Below are 21,172 nucleotides of genomic sequence, written 5' to 3' on the forward strand. Positions count from 1 at the left end.
GATAAACAGGGCTTATAACACTTGCTGAGAATTTTCACATGTTAGTTATAGTATGCGCCAAGCTTGGAATAGACAAGGAAGCCAGTTCTCAGAGAGGTTGAGGAGCTTGATGATAAAGCTTACAGATGAAAGCAAGATAGAAAGCAGGTCTATAAATGCAATGTGCTTTACCAGGGACCATGGTTTCCTTGCAATAGCCATATTGCGTTACCTCCTGATTTCTTTCATCAAGTAGAATGGATTCCTGTTATTAAATGGGAAACTGGACCAATAATCTTCAACATCTGCACCAACTTTTCAGACATGATTCTAAGCCTCTAACCTGATCAGCAATGTAGGAAACTAATTTGTCTCCTTTGTGCTCATAATGCTTCCCCAAAACTTAGCCCCAGCAGAAATCCTATGGTCCTTAAGTTCTAGTCCAAGCACCACCTTCTCCAAGACCTATTTCATCCTGCTAGTGCATCTCTTTGGCCTTGTTGTATATGTATCTTGACCAACGCTCTACTAGAGGGCCAACTCCTTGAGAATAGGCACTGTTTCACTGATCTTTGTTTCTGGGAGGACTTTATACATAGAATGTGCTCAGTAAATAATTGTGCAATTGAATTGAGTAGCTAAGAAGGGTGAGGTCAGTCAGAACAAAATTAGAGAAAGAAGTTCATTTCTACTTTCCACTTGAACTTTAACTTGAACTTCGGCTCATTTCTCCCTCCCTCCCTCCCTCCCTTCCTCTCTCTCTCTCTCTCTTTTTTTTGGGTGGAATCTCGCTGTGTTGCCCCGGCTGGAGTGCAGTAGCACAACGTTGGCTCACTGCGACCCCCACCTCCCAGGTTCAAGCGATTCTACTGCGTCAGCCTCCTGAGTAGCTGGGATTACCGGCGCCCTCCACCACACCCGGCTGGTTTTTTTGTTTGTTTGTTTGTTTTGTTTTTGTATTTTTAGTAGAGACGGGGTTTCACCATGTTGGCCAGTCTGGTCTCAAAGTCCTGACCTCAAGTGATCTGCTTGCCTCGGCCTCCCAAAGTGCTGGGATAATAGGAGTGAGCCACCACGCATGGCCCGTTTCTTTCTTTTTTTTGAGACAGTCGTGCTCTGTCACCCAGGCTGGAGTGTAGTGGTACAATCATAGCTTACTACAGCCTTGAACTCCCGGGCTCAAGGAATCTTCCCACCTCAGCCTCCAGAGTAGCTAGGACTACAGGTGCATGCCACTATGCCGGCCTAATTGTGTGTGTGTGTGCTTGTGTGTGTGTGTGTGTGTGTGTGTAGAGATGGGTTTTCACAATGTTGCCCAGGCTGTTCTCAAACTCCTGCCTCAAGGGACCCTCCTGCCTTGACCTCCCAAAGTGCTAGGATTACAGGTATGAGCTGCCGCATTCAGGCCCTTTCCTTTTAATAATGGAAAATACGGGTAACATAAAAGTTACTATCTTAACTTTTTTATTTTATTTTATTTTATTTTATTTTATTTTATTTTATTTTATTTTATTTTATTTATTTATTTAGAGATAGAGTCTCGCTGTCATCCAGGTTGCAGTGCAGTGGTGTGGTCTTGGCTCACTGCAACCTCCACCTTCTGGGTTCAAATGATTCTCCTGCCTCAGCCTCCCAAGTAGCTGGGACTACAGGCGTGTGCCACCACACCCAGCTAAGTTTTGTATTTTTAGTGGAGACGGGGTGTGAGCCACCATACCCAGTCCTTAACCTTCTAGGCTCAGGTGATCCTCCCACTTCAGCCTCCCAGTAGCTGGGACTATAGACATGCACCACCACGCCCTGCTAATTTTTTGTATTTTTTTGTAGAGATGGGGTTTAGCCATGTTGCCCCAGATGGTCTCAATCTCTTCAGCTCAAGTCATCTGCCCACCTAGGCCTTCCAAAGTGCTGAGATTACAGGCGTGAGCCACTGTGCCCAGCCCAGAACTTCTTCATATCCCTTAAACCACCACCTCTGGCCAGGTACAGTGGTGAGACCCCCATCTCTACAAAAAATTTAAACCAAAAACTAGCTGGGCATGATGGTGCATGCCTGTAGTCCCAGCTACTGCGGAGGCTGAGGTGGGAGGATTGCTTGAGCCCAGGAGGTAAAGGCTGCAGTGAGCTGTGATCACGCCACTGCACTCCAGCCTGGTGACAAAGCAAGACTCTGTCTCAAAAAACAAACAAACAAAACAACCACCTCCCATATTCCCTCCCCTAGCCCATGGCAAACACCATTCTACTTTCTGTCTCTATGAGTTTGACTACTCTAGGTTCCTTCAAGAGGAATTATATAGCATTTGTCCTTTTGTGGCTGGCTTATTCACTTAACATAATATCCTTAAGACTCATCCATGTTGTGCAAGTATCAGAATGTCTTTTTTTTTTTTTTTTTTTTTTGAGACAGAGTCTCGCTCTGTTGCCCAGGCTGGAGTGCAGTGGCGTGTGCCCAGGCTGGAATGCAGTGGCAGGATCTTGGCTCACTTCAAGCTCCGCCTCCTGAGTTCACCCCATTCTCCCGCCTCAGCCTCCCGAGTAGCTGGGACTACAGGCATCCGCCACCACTCCTGGCTAATTTTTTGTATTTTTTAGTAGAGATGGGGTTTCACTGTGTTAGCCAGGATGGTCTCAATCTCCTGACCTCGTGATCCGTCCGTCTCGGCCTCCCAGAGTGCAGGGATTATAGGCATGAGCCACCGTGCCCGGCCTGTCCCCTTCCTTTTTAAGGCTGAATAACATTCCATGTGTGTATATAACACATTTTGTTTATCCATTCATCCATCGATGGACATTGGGGTTGCTTGCACTTTTTGGTTATTGTGAATTCTTTCCCATTTCTTAAACAAATGCACATTTTTGTCTTAAATTGATCCATTTTTATGTCTAACCTTTGCTTTATCTTCTAGGCAGCCTCTTTGAGAAGCAATGTCTGGAAGTGCAAGGATGTAACTCTTTTTTTTTTTTTTTGAGACGGAGTTTCGCTCTTGTTGCCTAGGCTGGAGTGCCATGGCGCAATCTCGGCTCACTGCAACCTCCACCTCCTGAGTTCAAGTGATTCTTCTGCCTCAGGCTTCTGAGTAACTAGGATTACAGGCACGTGCCACATGCCCAGCTAATTTTTTTTTTTTTTTTTTGTATTTTTGGTAGAGATGGGGTTTTGCCATGTTGGCCAGGATGGTCTCGAACTCCTGACTTCAGGTGATCCACCTGTCTCGGCCTCCCAAAGTGCTGGGATTACAGGTGTGAGCCACTGCACCCGGCCAGGGAGGTAACTCTTTAGACACCAATTCTGTCTACATCTGTTGGTTTCATCTGTGAAATGAGAAAAGTTAGTATCTCAGTTTAATATATTTGGGCTAGTATTGGCCTATAGCTCCCTCTATCAGTCAATCTGTCAAAAGCATTTTATCACACATTGAATGAAAACTGTCCCCATTCAGTGACCCATCAAATGAAGAAATATTCTCTGCCTTCAAGGTGCTAAAGTCTTCAGGAAACAAATCGAACTCTGGGCGGTGTGGTCCAAGGACCCTGGGGAGTCCCTGAGACTCCCCCAGCAGGTTCTTTCCTTTCTTTTCTTTCTTTCTTCTTTTGAGATGGAATCTTACTCTGTCGCCCAGGCTAGAGTGCAGTGGCATGATCTCAGCTCACTGCAACCTCTATCTCCCAGGTTCAAGCAATTCTCCTGCCTCAGCCTCCCGCGTAGCTGGGATTACAGGTGCCTGCCACTGCGCCCAGCTAATTTTTGCATTTTCAGTGGAGACGGGGTTTTACCATCTTGGCCAGGCTGGCCTCAAACTCCTAACCTTGTGATCCACCCGCCTTGGCCTCCCAAAGTGCTGGGATTACAGGCATGAGCCACCACGCCCGGCCACCCCAGCAGGTCTTTTCTAACTGTGAATCTCTGTAAGGCTGAATTTTCTTCCTGTAATTAATCTAAAACAACATCACATCAGATTGAATGCAGTAGTATTATGAGAATGCATTTGTCTTCTATTAAGCCAGAGATCAAGGAATTTTCCCAAAATGTAACACAATGTTACTCTTCCATTTTTTGTTAGTTTTGGAAAAAACAGCTATTTCTCATATAAATGTTATGGTAACATGTTGTGGGTTTCTTGTTGCTCTTTTTATATGAATTTAAAATAAATGTGTTGGCCAGATGCAGTGACTCACGCTCATAATCCCAGCGCTTTGGGAGGCTAAAGCAGGAGGATCACTTGAGGCCAGGAGTTCCAGAGCAGCCTGGGCAAAACAGTGAGACCCCCATCTCTACAAAAAACAATTTTGACATGGTGCTATCTCCTATAGTCCTAGCTACTTAGGAGGCTGAGGAGGGAGGATTGCTTGAACCCGCAAGTTCAAGGTTACAGTGAGCTATAATTGCACCATTGTACTACAGCTTGAGTGAAGAGTGAGACCTTGTCTTAAATAATAATAATAATAATAAAATTAATATGTTAAAATTTGATGTTTTAATTTCTAACATGGCAAATATCAATAGCTATAACCTATATAAATGTAAGTCCCTCGGGTCCTCCATAGTTTTTAAATGTGTAAACAGGTCTTGAGGCCAAAAAGTTTGAGAAGCACCCCTAAAGGAAAAGCCTCAGAGGCCCCCCAGCAGCATCAGGTAAACAAGAATTGACTGAAACACTATTGTGCACTGAGCCGAGGAGCCCTTCCTTCCTAAATGCAGTCCTGTAGGTAAAAACAGGCATGCAGAGTCATGAAGATATGCTGTCATAGAGCCCCTTTCCAAGCTACTCTGGAAGCTTGGAAGTTACTGGGGCAGCTGAAAACCCTAGCAGGATTTATTACTCCTTTGCCAGGTAGTGTATATGGAATGTACACTACGTATGGCCACCAATACTACTGCTGCCACCACTGCTGGAGTGATTGCCACCTGCCAGACATTGCACTAGGTGCTTTGAATTATCTGTCTCATTTAATGCTCATGACACTAAATATAGGTATTTTAAAATCTATTGTACATATTTTTAAAAGGCTTAGATTTGTTTTTTTGTTCTTTTTCTTTTTTTTTTTTTTTTGAGACAGAGTCTTGCTCTGTCTCACCCAGGCTGGAGTGCAGTGGTGGCGATCTTGGCTCACTGCAGCCTCCGCCTCCTGGGTTCAAGCGATTCTCCTATCTCAGCCTTCTGAGTAGCTGGGACTACAGGTGCCCGCCACCACACCTGGCTAATTTTGTATTTTTAGTAGAGACTTGGTTTCACCATGTTGGCCAGGCTTGTCTCGAACTCACGACATCAGGTGATTCACCTGCTTCAGTCTCCCAAATTGCTGGGATTACAGGCGTGAGCCACTGCGCCCAGCCCAAAAAGGCTTAGATTTGTAACTTGTCCAAAGCATAGCTGTTTTCAGTGACAGAGCTCGGATCTGAACATGGCTTCACAGCTCCTGTTCTTTCCACTAAGCCATGTTGCCTCTCCTATTTCAAGAAATAAGTCAGCATACAAAGAATCCTAAATTACACACAACTTCACAAGATTCAGACATCATCTGCTGCATAAGATGAGACCTTTAAAAGCCTGTTCTAGCACTAGCCGCCCTCCTGCTAAGAATAGACTGGAACGTGGTTGATTTAGTTATTTCTTTTTCTTTTCTTTTCTTTTTTTTTTTTTGAGACGGAGTCTCGCTCTGTCGCCCAAGCTGGAGTGCAGTGGCCGGATCTCAGCTCACTGCAAGCTCCGCCGCCCAAGTTTACGCCATTCTCCTGCCTCAGCCTCCCGAGTAGCTGGGACTACAGGCGCCTGCCACCTCGCCCGGCTAGTTTTTTGTATTTTTTAGTAGAGACGGGGTTTCACCGTGTTAGCCAGGATGGTCTTGATCTCCTGACCTCGTGATCCGCCCGTCTCGGCCTCCCAAAGTGCTAGGATTACAGGCTTGAGCCACCGCGCCCGGCCTTTTTTTTTTTTTGAGACGGAGTCTCACACTGTGGCCCAGACTGGAGTGTAGTAGCGTGATCTCAGCTCACTGCAAGCTCTGCCTCCCGGGTTCACACCATTCTCCTGCCTCAGCCTCCTGAATAGCTGGGACTACGGGCACCCACCACCATGCCCAATTAATTTTTTGTATTTTTTTTTTTTAATAGAGACGGGGTTTCACCATGTTAGCCAGGATGGTCTCGATCTGACCTCATGATCCACTTGCCTCGGCCTCCAAAAGTGCTGGGATTACAGGCATGAGCCACCGCACCCGGCAATTTAGTTATTTCTGATGGGCAAATAACATTTTCATATCTCTGCAAGTTTTTGTAATTATGGTGTTCAGACAATAAATCAACCTTATATTGCTGTTAAATTTGGATGACCTGCTTTTCTCATGAGGACTTTCTCATAGATCAAACTTTCAATGACCATTCAATTGTATATGAATATAATAAACACTGTTTTTGGAAGGATACAAAAGAAACTGGAAACAGTGCCTCTGGAGCGAACTGAGTGACTGAGACTCAAGGTGACAAAGATACATACTTTTCACCATCTACTCTTTTGTTTTACCTTTTAATTTTGTACCATATATAAGCACTACTTACCTAATTAAGAAAATACCAGTTTAAAAGGACAATGAACAAGCCTCCAGTAAACTATCAGATAGGAACTGCTCCAAGTCTGCAGCATCAGAGAATGGCGGGCTCTTGGTTAGTAGGGCTCTGTCTGGTTCCTGGAAGATTCAATTACTTGCCCATCCAACTCACATCAAAAGTTCTGTGGCTGCTGGGTGCGGTGGTTCATGCCTATAATCCGAGCACTGTGGGAGGCTGAGGCAAGCGGATTGCTTGAGCCCAGGAGTTCAAGACCATCCTCGGTAACATGGCGAAAACTCGCCTCTACAAAAACCACAAAAATTAGCTGGGAGTAGTGGCATGTGCCTGTAGTCCCAGTTACTTGGGAGGCTGAGGTGGGAAGATCGCTTGAGCCTGGGAGGCAAAGGTTGCAGTGAGCTGAAACCACACCACTGCACTCCAGCCTAGGCGACATGGCGAAACCTTGTGTGAAAAAAAAAAAAAGAAAAGAAAAGAAATGATGTGGCCGAACATCTCACGCCTATGCAATGTGAAAGCAGATATTCAAAAGCAGTTATCTGAAGTTTAAAAGTTTGGCATCTTCCCAGCATAGCAGAAGGGAACCACTCAAGGGAATGGACATCTGCAAATGTGATGAAAAGGTCAGTAGAAAACTGTATCATTCATTCATTCCAGAAAACAAGCTAATACCCCATGGCCTGAACTTTGTTAGGCAGGCCCACCCATCTGGCATTCTCCAATCCTCATTTCCTGCAGCAGCCCAAACACATCACTGTTGCCCTTAAACTCTTCCCTTTTTTCAAGAATCAGTATTTGTCTCAACTCCCTAGAGAAAAACTTTTCCTTCTGTTCCTGTGAAAGAACTCCATTGCCAATCTCCTTTAAGAGACAATAGTTACAACTTCCTAAGCACTCTGTGCTTTACGCACAGTTATCTCAAGTAATAAGTCTGACAACTCTATGAAATAAGTACTAATTTTATCTCCATTTTATAAATGACAAACCTGAGGTCCAGAGAGGTTAAGCAGTTTGTCCAAGGTCACACAGCTAGGAACTGACAGAGCTAAGATTAGAACTCAACTTGAGGCCTAGTTCCTGCTCTTGATCACGCATTATTATTATAAACCTGGCTCAGTATAAGCAGTGTGGTATGATTTGGATACCTACAGGGGGATTACAGCTCTCAAAGCTCTTATTGGTCATTTTTGTTGGAATAAATTGCTGAAAACAAGCCAAGTCTGATTCCTAGACGATATCATAACTTACATTTACTAATGAAAGTAATGGCTGGAGCCTGGAGCTCAGACCAGGTATCAGACTACAGAGTAAGGAGCTGTGAGTTTAGTATGAAATCTGACTTTCATACAACTCTTGCAGTCCTAAAATATGTATTGGTTGAGAACAAAGACAAGAATCAAATTAGAAAACATAAATTTCAGAATTTACTAGTTAACCTACTCATTATATTCATTAGATACAGAGCTCAGCATGTTAATGATTATACAGCTGCTGTATGATGGACACCTACTGTTTTATTATTTTATTTTTGAGGCAGGGTTCCACTCTGTTGCCCGGACTGGAGTGCAATGGTGTCTTCGTGGCTTATTGCAATCTTGACCTTCCGGACTCAAACAATCCTCCCCACCTCAGCCTCCTGGGTAGCTGGGACTACAGGCATGGGCCACCACACCCAGCTAGTTTTTAAATTTTTTTGGCAATATAGGGTCTCACTATGCTACACAGGCTGGTCTCAAAACTGGGCTCCAGCGATCCTCCCACCTCGGACTCCCAAAGTGCTGGGATTACAAGTGTGAGCCACCGTGCCTGGCAGCTTTTTACATAAATAGAAAAACAGAGAATCAGAAAAATGACCTCCCAGGGACAAGAGCAGGATTTGAACCCAAATCTGTCTGACTCCAGGGACAGGACAGTATCTGTCTACCTTGTGTCAGTGAGTTCAATGTATCAATGCCAAGTCAGAGAACACATCTTGAGTTTTGTGGTTTTTGAACTCATTGATTTTTTTTTTTTGAGACAGAGTTGCGCTCTGTCGCCCAGGCTGGAGTGCAGTGGCGTGATCTTGACTCTGCCTCCTGGGTTCACATGATTCTCCTGCCTCAGCCTCCCAAGTAGCTGGGACTATAGGTGCCCACCACCATGCCCGGCTAATTTTTTTGTATTTTTAGTAGAGACGGGGTTTCACCGTGTTAGCCAGGATGGTCTCGATCTCCTGACCTCAAGTGATCCACCCGCCTCGGCCCCCCAAAGTGCTGGGATTACAGGTGTGAGCCACTGCGCCCCACCAAACTCACTATTTTCTTTTGTGAAAAATAATTGCCTCTTTGGGTGCAGAGTGAATGTCAGAATTGTACATACAAATAAACTGAACAGTGATAGTGAAATTAACATTTGTATACTCACAGCTTTCAAAGAGTACTCAAAAACGGCCCACCTGATCTTGCCATTTTATCTTTGCATTTCTGATGAGATAGGAAGGCAGAGCAGGTATTATCATCTGTTTGGAAGTCCAGAGATGAGTAATTTGCTCAAAGACTGATGACTGCCCAGTGGCAGAGCTAGGATTAGACCTCGACGGCTGGTGATAATGCTTTTCTCACTAAGTAGTGCTACTGGCTGCAAACACATAGGTTCTTGTCTGTTTCACATAAATGTCCAGTGTCTTACCAGACTCCAGTGAAAGGCTGACAGAGTGAAGGAAGACTAAAGATAAGTGGCTAATGTGGGAAGTGAATGGCCTTTGATGCAGTCAGGCTCAGGTTCAAATCTTGGCTTCATTTCTTATGCTATGATTTGGACAGTTAACCTAAGTTCATTTTCTTCATCAGTCAAAATGGGAAACAACACTGATTCAATTAACATTTATTAAGAAACTCTAGTGTGTCAGATAAGCCGCTACTAGAAAGTCATAAAAGGCTGTTTGATACATTTTAATCAATACATTATTATTTTTTAGGCTAGTCACGGTGGCTCATGTCTAATTCCAGCACTTTGGGAGGCCAAGGAAGGAGAATCACTTGAGGCCAGGAATTTGAGACTAGCCTGGGTAACATACTGAGACTCCCATCTCTACAAAAAATTTTAAATATTAGCTGGGTGTGGTGGCACATGCCTGTAGTCCCAGCTACTTGGGAGGCTGAGGTGGGAGGATCACTTGAGCCTGGGCTGTCAAAGCTGCAGTGAGCTGAGATCACACCACTGAACTCCAACCTGGGTGACAGAGCAAGACCCTCTCTTAAAATATGTATTTTTTGGCCGGGCGCGGTGGCTCAAGCCTGTAATCCCAGCACTTTGGGAGGCCGAGATGGGCGGATCACGAGGTCAGGAGATCGAGACTATCCTGGCTAACACGGTGAAACCCCGTTTCTACTAAGAAATACAAAAAATAGCCGGGCGAAGTGGCAGCGCCTGTAGTCCCAGCTACTCGGGAGGCTGAGGCAGGAGAATGGCGTGAACCCGGGAGGCGGAGCTTGCAGTGAGCTGAGATCCGGCCACTGCACTCCAGCCTGGGCTACAGAGCGAGACTCCGTCTCAAAAAAAAAAAAAAAAATAAAAAAAAATAAAAGTATTTTTTTAGGACAGGTGCAGTGGCTCATGCCTATAATCGCAGCACTTTGGAAGGCTGAGGCGGGCAGATCACTTGAGGTCAGGAGTTCGAGACCAACCTAACCAACATGGCGAGACCCCGTGGTGGCGCATGCCTGTAATCCCAGCTACTTGAGAGGCTGAAGCAGGAGGTTCACTTGAACCCAGCAGGTAGAGGTTGCAGTGAGCCGAGATAGTGACACCACACTCCAGCCTAAGCAAGAGGGAGACTCCGTTTTTTGCCATTTTATCTTTACATTTTTGATGAGATAGGAAGGCAGAGCAGGTATTATCATCTGTTTGCAAGTCCAGAGATGAGTAACTTGCTTAAAGGCTGATGACTGCTCAGTGGCAGAGCTAGGATTAGACCTCGATGGCTGGTGATAATGCTTTTCTCACTAAGCAGCGCTACTGGCTGCAAAAAAAAATTTTTTTTTTTCCCATAGGGACAGAGGATTTTGAATGTGGCCCTGGAGATAAATTTTTAAAAAATCTTTATTCACTACATATCTCTCAAAGGAACCAAATCTTTTTTTCTAATTAAAAAAATTATTTATTATTACTATTATTATTATTATTTTTTTGTAGCGGTGGGGTCTCAGTAGTTAACCAGGCTGGTCTTAAACTCCTGGTCTCGAGCCATCCTCCCACAAGTGTCCAAAAGTTCTGAGATTACAGGCATGAGTCACTGTGCCTGGCCAAAGGAACTAAATTTTGAAGAATGAAAGTTAGAGCAGGAGTCTAATGCAGAGGCCAGTGGAGGCCAGGCAAGAAGCGTATGGAAGCAACACAGGTGGGATAGGGAACCGCTAAGCCCTCGGCTGCACTTTACACTGCAAAACAGGGAGAGCCCCGTGCAGCCAGGTGAAGCAGGTGATTCTCTGTGGAGTCTCCCACATTTTAAATGTTGGAAATTTTTTAAAATTATAAAATATAGGGAAAAACAGTATCTCAGTTAAATCTTTCCTGTAGGCTGCCAGTTTCTCAAGTTAGTTCCAGAGGAAAAGGGGCATTTTAGTCACATGAAAATGGCAACTGCAAAGTCAAAACTTTGGGAAGATGAGCCTGGTCAGGGAGCTGCTACATGATTTGGTTTAGTTGGCACTTGGAGAGAAAGCTGGGAAAACACAAGTCAGGAGGCCAGAGAGCAACCTGTCAGGCCTGCGATGTGACAGTGGGGCCCTGAGTGCGCCAGTGCACATTATGACTGCTACTGAGTGAAGCAAATCCCTGCATCAAGGACCAGAGCATGGTGGCTCATGCCTGTAATCCCAACACTTTGAGAGGCACCCAGGAGGATCATTTGAGCCTAGGAGTTCAAGACCAGCCTGGGCAAGATGATGAGACCTGTCTCTATCTATCTATCTATCTATTTATCTATCTATCTATCTATCTATCTGTATGTATTTCTATATAGATATAGATGTATTTCTATATAGATATATACATATATATTCTATTTTATATGTATATATTTCTATATAGTATATGTATTCTATATCTATATATATTCTATATATATATATATATATGTCTATATATATATTTTTTTCAGGACTAGAGCCCTGCCCTTTCTACTCTATCGGCACAAGGGTCCAGGCAAGAGGAGGGCCATTTCACCCTATCCCTGCGATTTTGCTATTCCACACATTAAATAGGAAAAGACTGGCAAAGGGGAATTGATAGTAAGTGGAATTTATTTTATTTATTTATTTATTTATGAATAATAAATGGTCAGGATGGTCTCAGTCTCCTGACCTTGTGATCCACCCGCCTCGGCCTCCCAAAGTGCTGGGATTACAGGTGTGAGCCACTGCGCCTGGCCAGTAAGTGGAATTTATTTATAAAACAATGCAAATACTATTTGGAATTAGGAAGCATTTCCCATTTTTAATCATAAATTAATTAAAATTGCAAAAGTAGATTTACAGAGCCACAGGTAACAAAACAGGAAATGAAATATTCCAGAGACATTCTGAAAAGTTCGAAAGAAACACACACTAGCCTCAAAATCTCCGGTTAAACCATGGTTGCACAACAGGTTCTATTTATTCCTGCATTTTCTCAATAAGTTCTTCCTTATATTTGCCTTTCTCTTTTCCAACTTGTCGAGACTTGGCTTTGCGTTCAAGAATTTTTTTCCGATCCTTGTCCAGTTTTAGCCTGGTGATAACCACCTATTGGGAGTGAGAAAACAGATCTTTATTGCCACGTCGCCACCAGCTATTGAGCAATATAGATATCATAAGTAAGACCTCAGCCATTCAGCATTTTTTTTTTTTTTTTGAGACAGAGTCTCGCTGTGTCGCCCAGGCTGGAGTGCAGTGGCGTGATCTCAGCTCACTGCAAGCTCCGCCTCCTCGGTTTGCACTATTTTCCTGACTCAGCCTCCTGAGTAGCTGGGACTACAGGCGCCCGCCACCATGCCCGGCCAATTTTTTTGTATTTTTAGTAGAGACGGGGTTTCACCGTGTTAGGATGGTCTCCTGACCTCGTGATCCGCCCGCCTCGGCCTCCCAAAGTGCTGGGATTACAGGCATGAGCCACCGCACCCCGCCAGTCATTCAACTTTTAAGGAACTGAAACTCTGGAAGGAAAACAGATCCTATAACACAATATAAAATAGGAACACAAAGGAGAAGTAGCAGTTCCACTAGGTAGGCATAAGGGCTACAGGAAGATATATTCTCTCTTATTCCTCTGAATATTATACGTTGGAGGAAGTGATGCCTGGAACACTTGGAAGCCTCTTGCAACCAGCTTAGACAGCCATCAGCCGGGCGCGGTGGCTCACGCCTGTAATCCCAGCACTTTGGGAGGCCAAGGCAGGTGGATCACGAGATCAAGAGATCGAGACCATGCTGGCTAACATGGTGAAACCCCGTCTCTTTAAAACATAAAAATTAGCTGGACGTGGTGGTGGGTGCCTGTAGTCCCAGCTACTCGGGAGGCTGAGGCAGGAGAATCACTTGTACCCAGGAGGTGGAGGTTGCAGTGAGCCGAGATCGTGCCACTGCATTCCAGCCTGGTGACAGAGCGAGAGTCCGTCTCAGAAAAAAAAAAAAAAGACACCATCACCAAGAAAGGCAAAATAGAAAAGAGAAGAAAAATCTGGATCCTTGATGATATCACAAAGCTACTGAATCAATCAAGTCCACGTGGCCTGCCTCAGCCACCTGTGCAGGGAGTACCGAACACCAATAACTTCTAACAGTATGGACACACTCCATGGCTGCTATTGCCACTCAGTCCTTGACCATACCTTGCTCGGGTGAATGCCCACATGGACGGTTGTGCCGTTGGCCTTCTCACGCTGCACCCGCTCGATGTAGATGACGTATTTCTTTCTGTACACCTGGACTACCTTGCCAATTTGCTGACCTTTGTAGTGTCCTCGAACTACCTAAGAGAAAATACAAAAGAGAATCCCCCTCCATTTGTAATGCATGATCATAATGAGGAAGCTAACCATCAGGAACACATGGGCTAAACATATAACTTTGCACAAAAGCAGCTTAATCCTGGCAGTCAAAAATTAGCTACTTTTCTGGTATAAATCTGTGTTGTGTTATGGCTGGGTGGAGATTTTTTTACCTGAATCCCACAGAAATGTGCGATATGAGCTTTAGAGAAAAAAGGAGAATACAAAACTACATATAGAATACACTCTGAACTATATGTATACACACGTCAAGTATCCCTTATTCGAAATGCTTGAGACCAGAAGTGTTTTGGATTTAGGGTTTTTGGGATTTTGGAATATCTGCATCACTAGCTAAGCACCACAAATCTGAAAATCTGAAATCCCAAAAGCTCCAAAGACCGCTTCCTTTGACCATCACATTGAGACTCAGAGTTTCAGATTTTGGAGTATTCTGAATTTGAGATACTCAACCTGTTATGTGTGTATGTGTATATATATAATATATATTACATATGTGCACATGTATGTATATACATACATACATATATGTATACACACATACATATATATACACACACACACATTTCATATATATCGCATGACACAGTGGGATACAATATATATAAATATTGGTAACAGCTGCCATTAGGCAGGAAGTAGGATTATAGATGACTGTTTTTTAGATTTATATTCTTCTAAATTTCACAATTTCTACATTTATATAAATATTTTAAAGTCAGAAAAAAATTTAAAATCTCATGGACTGTTTTACTGTACTAAAAATCTACTCTATTAAAAAACCAACTAGATGAGGGTTTCCTTGGAAGCAGGAGCTTATTTTATTTTATTTTATTTTTGAGACAGAGTCTCGCTTTGTCCCCCAGGCTGGACTGTAATGGCATGATCTTGGCTCACTGCAACCTCCACCTCCCAGGTTCAAGTGATTCTCCTGCCTCAGCCTCCCAAGCAGCTGGGATTATAGGCACACGCCAGCAGTCCCGGCTAACTTTTGTATTTTTAGTAGAGATGGGGTTTCACCATATTGGCCAGGCTGGTCTCGAACTCCTGACCTCAAGTGATCCACCTGCCTCGGCCTCCCAAAGTGCTGGGATTACAGGTGTGAGCCACCATGCCCAGCTGCAAGAGCTTATTAAACACCATGCACAGGGGCCGGGCTGATCGACTGGACTGGAGAGGTGAGGATGAAGAGGGAAGGATGATACTCAGAGTCTGGCTTGGGCAACCAGGTAGATGGAAATGCCTTTGCCAGATGCAGGGAACATAGGGGAAGCCCCATATTTTAGGAGGAAATAGTTTAGTTTGGAACATGCTAAATTTGAGGCATCTGGGGACATTCTAATAGAGAATTCAGACACAGCTGGAATGCTAACTGGGCCAGCAATAGAGACGTGGGAGTCATCCACAGAGAGGCAATCAGAAGCTTCATTTTGCTCAAGGAGCTGATGGTATGAGAAAAGGGCAGAATATACACATGTGAGAAAAGCCAGCATTTTGGAAGAGCTTGTGAGAAATTAATGTGGCCAGAGAGAACGGGAAACCATGTAAGTGTGGTGTTACAGCAGCCAAGAGAAGAATGCCAAATTCTGCAGGACCATCAACTACAGAGAGGGTAAGGTATTTAACAGATCTGACAACAAGGTCATCACCAGTGGCTGTGGCTGGAATGCCTTCAGTGAGCGGTGGGATGGAAGCCATTTACAGTAAGGTGATGAGTGTACCAGGTGAGAAGGTGAAGGTGAGAAATGACAGTCCAAAGGAGCTTGGCTCTGAAGATGAGAAGGGGATAGATGTTTGAGGGGGATGGAAAGCTAAGGGAACTTTTTTTATTTTTAAAGAAGGGAAAACATGATTGTGTCTAAATACTGATGGGAAGGAACAAGTATAGAGCAAGAGGGTAAAAGAAACTACAGAGAAAAAAGGGACCAAAAAAGCTCCAAGAGAAGAATGGAGCAGCACCCAGCGGCAGATGAATTAGGCTTAGGGAGAAATAGGGATATTTCTTTTTTTGTGTTTTTGAGACAGAGACTTGCTGTGTTACCCATGCTGGAGTACAGTGGTGTGATCTTGGCTCACTGCAACCCCCGCCTTCTGGGTTCAAGTGATATCTCATTGCCTCAGCCTCCCTTGTAGCTGGGATTACAGGCATGTGCCATCATGTCCAGCTAATTTTTGTATTTTTAGTAGAGACAGAATTTCGCCATGTTGGCCAGGCTGGTCTCGAACTCCTGGCCTCAAATGATCCACCCGTCTTGGCCTCTCAAAGTGCTGAGACTACAGGCGTGAGCCACTGCACCAGGCCTGGGATGTTTCTTTTATTGTAACAGGAGGGAAAGAAAATAAGAGGGGCGGAACTACAGGTAAATGTGTAGGTGTGGAGCCAGGATTTCTTTTTTTTTTTTTTTTTTTTGAGATGGAGTCTCGCTCTGTCGCCCAGGCTGGAGTGCAGTGGCGTCATCTTGGCTCTCTGCAACCTCCACCTCCTAGGTTAAAGCGATTCCCCTGCCTCAGCCTCCTGAGTAGTTGGGATTACAGGCGTGTGCCACCACACCTGGCTAATTTTTGTATTTCTAGTAGACACGGGGTTTCACCATGTTGGCCAGGCTGGTCTTGAACTGCTGACTTCAGATGATTCACCCACCTCAACCTCCCAAAGTGTTGGGATTACAGGTGTGAGCCACTGCGCCTGGCCATGATTTTAGATTTTATAAGCACATCAGGCACCACTGGTAAGCACCTGGCTAACTCCTCACTTTTCAGGTCTTCTCTTAAATTTATTAGCTCCTCAGAGAAGCCTTTTCAGGTCCTTTAATTAATATGGTAGCATCCTTTGTATTTTCTTCACAGCAATAAACACAATTTCAAATCGTTTTATTTTTAACTGAGGCATCATTTACATATAGTAAAATGCACAGGTCAGTTTTGGCAGATATAAAACTGCCAAAGGTTTTTTTTTTTTTTTTTTTTTTGAGATGGAGTCTCGCTCGTCACCCAGGCTGGAATGCAGTGGCGCGATCTCAGCTCACTGCAAGCTCCACCTCCCGGGTACATGCCATTCTCCTGCCTCAGTCTCCCAGGTAGTTGGGACTACAGGCGCCCGCCACCACGCTCAGCTAATTTTTTATATTTTTAGTAGAGACGGGTTTTACCGTGTTAGCCAGGATGGTCTCAATCTCCTGACCTTGTGATCCGCTCGCCTCGGTCTCCCAAAGTGCTGGGATTACAGGCGTGAGCCACTGTGCCTGGCCGTTTTTGTTTTTTTTTTTTTCTTTTTGAGACAGAGTCTCACTCTCACCCAGGCTGGAGTGCAATGGCACAATCTTGGTTCACTGCAACTTCTGCCTCCCGGGTTCAAGCGATTCTCATGCCTCAGCCTCCCAAGTAGCTGGGATTACAGGTGTGCACCACCACACCCGGCTAATTTTTTGTATTTTTAGTAGAGATGGAGTTTCACCATGTTTCCCAGGCTGGTCTCAAACTCCTGAGCTCAGGTGATCCACCTGCCTCGGCCTCCCAAACTGCTAGGATTACAGGCATGAGCCATCATGCCCAGCCTGTCAAAGGTTTTATATAGGACCTGATTTGCAAATAATACCACTCTGTGGAAAATGGACAAAGGTAAGAGAGGGAGCTGCAATGCTGCCTTGAACTGGACTGGAAATAGGTTCAAGACTTACTTTGGAGGTAGAATCAACAAGCCTTGATGGTGGATAACAAGAGGGGGTTAAGGAGCATTGTTAAAGATAACAAAGGTTTAGGGGCATATGCAACTGGGGAGATACAAATGGCACTTACTGGAGATGTGGAAGATGGGAGGAGAGTTGGATTCTGGAGGCAGAGGGTTTAGGATCAAGAGTACTCTTGGATAAGAAGCTTGAAATGTCAATGGGCTACCTAAATAGAGATGTTCTGTAGATAGTCAGACCTATAGGTCTGTGTTGTAGGTAGTCAGATGTATAGGTTGTCTAAAGTGGTCTGGACTGGGATATAAAATTGGGAGTTGTTAGCACAGAGCAGATATTTAAAGCTCTAAGAATGGATTATTACCTATTCTCTACCTACATAGAGAACACAGAGCAGAAAGAGATGCTAGATACGTCCATTGGATTCAGTCACGAAGATGTTATTGGTGATCTATGCCAAAGTAGGTTCTATAATGCAGTGGGCACAGGGAATAGACTGAAGAGTATCCAAGAGTGAATGGGAGATGAGGAAGTGGAGACAGCTCTCTTGAGGAGGTTGGTTATGAATAGAGAACAGAGTAATAGCTGGAAGGAAATATGGGGCTAGGGAAGTGAATCCAAATTTTCCAGCTCTCTCTGAAAATCCAAGAATTTAACAATGGGCCTGCATTTCCCCCAGGCACCCACGGGCTAAAGGTAGATGATTATATCTTATATGTGAGGCTTGAGCTTTCCAGTTTGCCATTTTCTTTTCAGCTCACTTCCCTTATTTAGGGAAGTGAGAGCTATCCCTACCCATCCCCTATAAGTACTTGCAATTCCCCCATTCTAGAACATGTCTGATGGGAAGGATCCAGGGCAGAGGGGGTTGAAACTGCTGAACATACCTCTGAACTACTCTTTCCACTCTTCCTGTCACACTCCCAGCTTAACTCCACATTTTTTCCTCCTTAACATATCCCCAAACCTTCAAAGAGTCCCAGTGTCTCAGATGATACACCAGGCCTCATCACCTTATGTCATTTCATTCTTTAAGACAATAGTTCTTAACTGAGTGAGGGAAGAGTTGATTTTGCCCCCCAGGGAGCATTTGGCAATATCTGGAAATATTTTTGCTTGTCACAACTGTGAACGGAGGGAATGCCACTGGCATCTAGTGGGGAGAGGCCAGGGATGCTGCTAAACATTCTTCAATGCACAGGAGAGCCCCTCACCACCCCCCGACAACAATTATCCAGTCCAAGATATCAATAGCACTGAGGCTAGGAAACCCTGCTCTAAAACATGACCTCCATGAGAACACGGGCCTTGTCAATCTTGTTCTAGAACAATGTCTGGTAAGTGCTCCATAAATACTCCTTTGAGGAATGAATCCAGCCCCTGCTTATTTCACTCATGGCCAGCTCCCTTCCCCCTTCATGCATTCTAAGCTCCCATCACAGAGAACAGAAGGCTTGCACGTTCTCACATGGGCCACTCTTTTAGAAATTATGAAAGAGTGACTCGCTGCATCTTGACCATTTCTCCTGCCAAATCCAATGCTATCACATGGCCAGCTCCCACAAATCCCTGTCCATCAATCCCACTACACCCAAATACACTAGAACACTACTCTCACTGCAACACTTTCCCCTACAAAGTCTGCTTCAACAAGCCACCTTGGGCAACAACACTTGGCAAACTAGCAGCCAGAAGTTTAAATCAAAAGCATTTTTGGCGGGGCACGGTGGCTCACACCTGTAATCCCAGTGCTTTGGGAGACTGAGGTGGGAGGATCACTTGAGGTCAAGAGTTCCGAGACCAGCCTGGGCAACATAGCAAGACCCTATGTCTACAAAACAAACAAAAAAGCAGGATTTTGCTTGGCTGACATACTGCTTTATTAAATTTTACTATAACTATTAAATAGTTAAATGCTCTAAAGCAACGCAGGCACTCTCTGGTGGCTCTGAACCCTATCTCTGGCCTAACACATCTGAAGGGTCACACTATTTGCCAGAGTCCCGAGGCACGTGAGTCTGTGACTGCTCCATGACCAAGAACACATGACGTTCTCAGGCAAAGGTGTCCGGGCGCCACTAGAGCCGGAGGGAGACGTACCTGGACCTCGTCGTCCTTGCGGATGGGCATGGAGCGGACATTGTACTTCTGCCGCAGCTCCTTGGAGAGCGGGGATGACATGATCTTCCTGCGCACGTGTGAGGGGGCATTGAAGTGACGTTTGCGGTTTTTGCTGCGGTCCGACGTCACGAAGGGATTGAACTTCATGGTAACCCTCTACAAAGGGCGGAGAGAGACGTAATGAAGGGGCGCTCAGTGGGTTACAGGGGCCTGTTCTCGACCCAAGACACTCCTCCTCATCCCCGCACAAAGGCTCTACGGGGGAGGTGACCTCTGAAAAGGCAACTAAGGGAGGAGAGAGAGATGCGAGTGGTCTATCACACAAAGTGGGACGTGTGGAGGTCGCATGCCTGACCAAAGGGGTCGTGGGGAGAGGGTGGCACTGGGACCTTGAGGCTAAGGAAGGAATACTAGGGTTAGGCAGGAATGAGTGGTCGGGAGATCACGCAAAGAGAGCTGTGGGATGACATGTGTCCCTACCACACATATGGCAGGGTCTAACAGGGCAGTGGGCTTCAGAGTCCGAGAAAACTCCAACCTCCACTCACTCACCCGGCCACCAGGGCCTCAGACCCTGAGTGCGCAGGACCGGAAATGAGTTTCCGTGCCGCGCAAGCACAGAAAGACATCGAAGCCCCATTTCCGTAAGAGCGAAGCAGAATGGCGCCCCATGCGGCTTGGGGTGGGATCGCAGTGTCTCGTTCCTAGGGTCCCCGGGAGCGCGATGCCAGTGAGAACAAGGGCCTACTTTTGTAGGGCCTGCAGTAGAGGCTTACGGGTGTTCTTTTAATAGGCACACCTGTCAGTAGTCTCTCACTACCGCAAACTCTCTTTGTCCCCGTTCTTCTCCGCGCAGGAGGCTGCAGAGGTCGTCTAGGCGTATATATTGTCTGGTGTTTTATTTATTTTTTTATTTTATATTTTGAGATAGGGTTTCACTCTGTCACTCAGGCTGGGGTGCAGTGCTGCAAACACAGCTCACTGCAGCCTCAGCCTCCCGGGCTCAAGCAATCCTCCTGCCTCAGCCTCCCAAGTAGCTAGGACTACAGATGTAGGCCACCACACTTGGCTAATTTTTTATTTTTTTTGAGACAGCGTCTCACTCTGTCGCCCAGGCTGGAGTGCAGTGGTGTGATCTCGGCTCACTGAAAGCTCTGCCTCCTGGGTTCACGCCATTCTCCTGCCTCAGCCTCCCCAGCAGATGGGACTACAGGTGCCCGCCACCACACCCAGCTAATTTTTTGTATTTTTAGTAGAGACGGGGTTTCACCGTGTTAGCCAGATGGTCTCGATCTCCTGACCTTGTGATCCGCCCGCCTCGGCCTCCCAAAGTGCAGGGATTACGGGCGTGAGCCACCTCGCCCAGCTTGGCTAATTTTTTTATTTTTATTTTTTGCAGAGGTGGAGTTTCACTATGTTGCCCAGGCTGGTCTTGGACTCCTGGGTTCAAGTGATCCTCCTGCCTCAGCCTCCCAAAGTGATAAGATTACAGGCTTTAGTCACCGTGCCCCGCCTGTCCCTTGTTTTAAACATCATGAGGCTCCAAATGCCATCTGTAGAGCGGCTTCTTCAGAATCACTGAGAAGCCTGTTCAAATTACAGATTTTCAGGCTCCACCACCGTCCCACAAAACCAGAGAGTGGTAGGATGGGACACATCTGAATTTAAAGCAAGCATTCTTCCCCCATCCCTACCCCCCAAGATTTTGAGGTGCGCTAATGCTTGAGGATTGTTGTGAATCAAACACCTGGCTCTGCAAAACTCCCCCCTAGTTGTTTAGCTCTGTTTGGAAGA

The 21,172-nt window shown here is 45.4% G+C and overlaps 1 protein-coding gene across 2 annotated transcripts; it reads right to left on the bottom strand.

Moving 5' to 3' along the window:
- Positions 1–12,146: 12,146 nt before the first annotated feature.
- On the bottom strand, positions 12,147–20,064 carry LOC105480884 (ribosomal protein L26 like 1). Of its 2 annotated transcripts, none has more exons than XM_011740084.2 (4): positions 19,931–20,064; positions 19,358–19,534; positions 13,395–13,535; positions 12,147–12,309 (listed from the first exon to the last, which is right to left on the bottom strand). In XM_011740084.2, exons 2-4 carry the CDS (start codon positions 19,523–19,525, stop codon positions 12,181–12,183), a joined length of 438 nt encoding a protein of 145 aa, XP_011738386.1. In that variant the 5' UTR covers positions 19,526–19,534; positions 19,931–20,064; the 3' UTR covers positions 12,147–12,180. The 2 variants fall into 2 exon arrangements, with proteins under 2 accessions (XP_011738386.1, XP_011738385.1); XM_011740083.2 differs by having other exon boundaries at positions 19,859–19,973.
- Positions 20,065–21,172: the final 1,108 nt, after the last annotated feature.

This window comes from Macaca nemestrina, chromosome 6 (assembly GCF_043159975.1).
Source record: "Macaca nemestrina isolate mMacNem1 chromosome 6, mMacNem.hap1, whole genome shotgun sequence".
Taxonomy (NCBI): domain Eukaryota; kingdom Metazoa; phylum Chordata; class Mammalia; order Primates; family Cercopithecidae; genus Macaca; species Macaca nemestrina.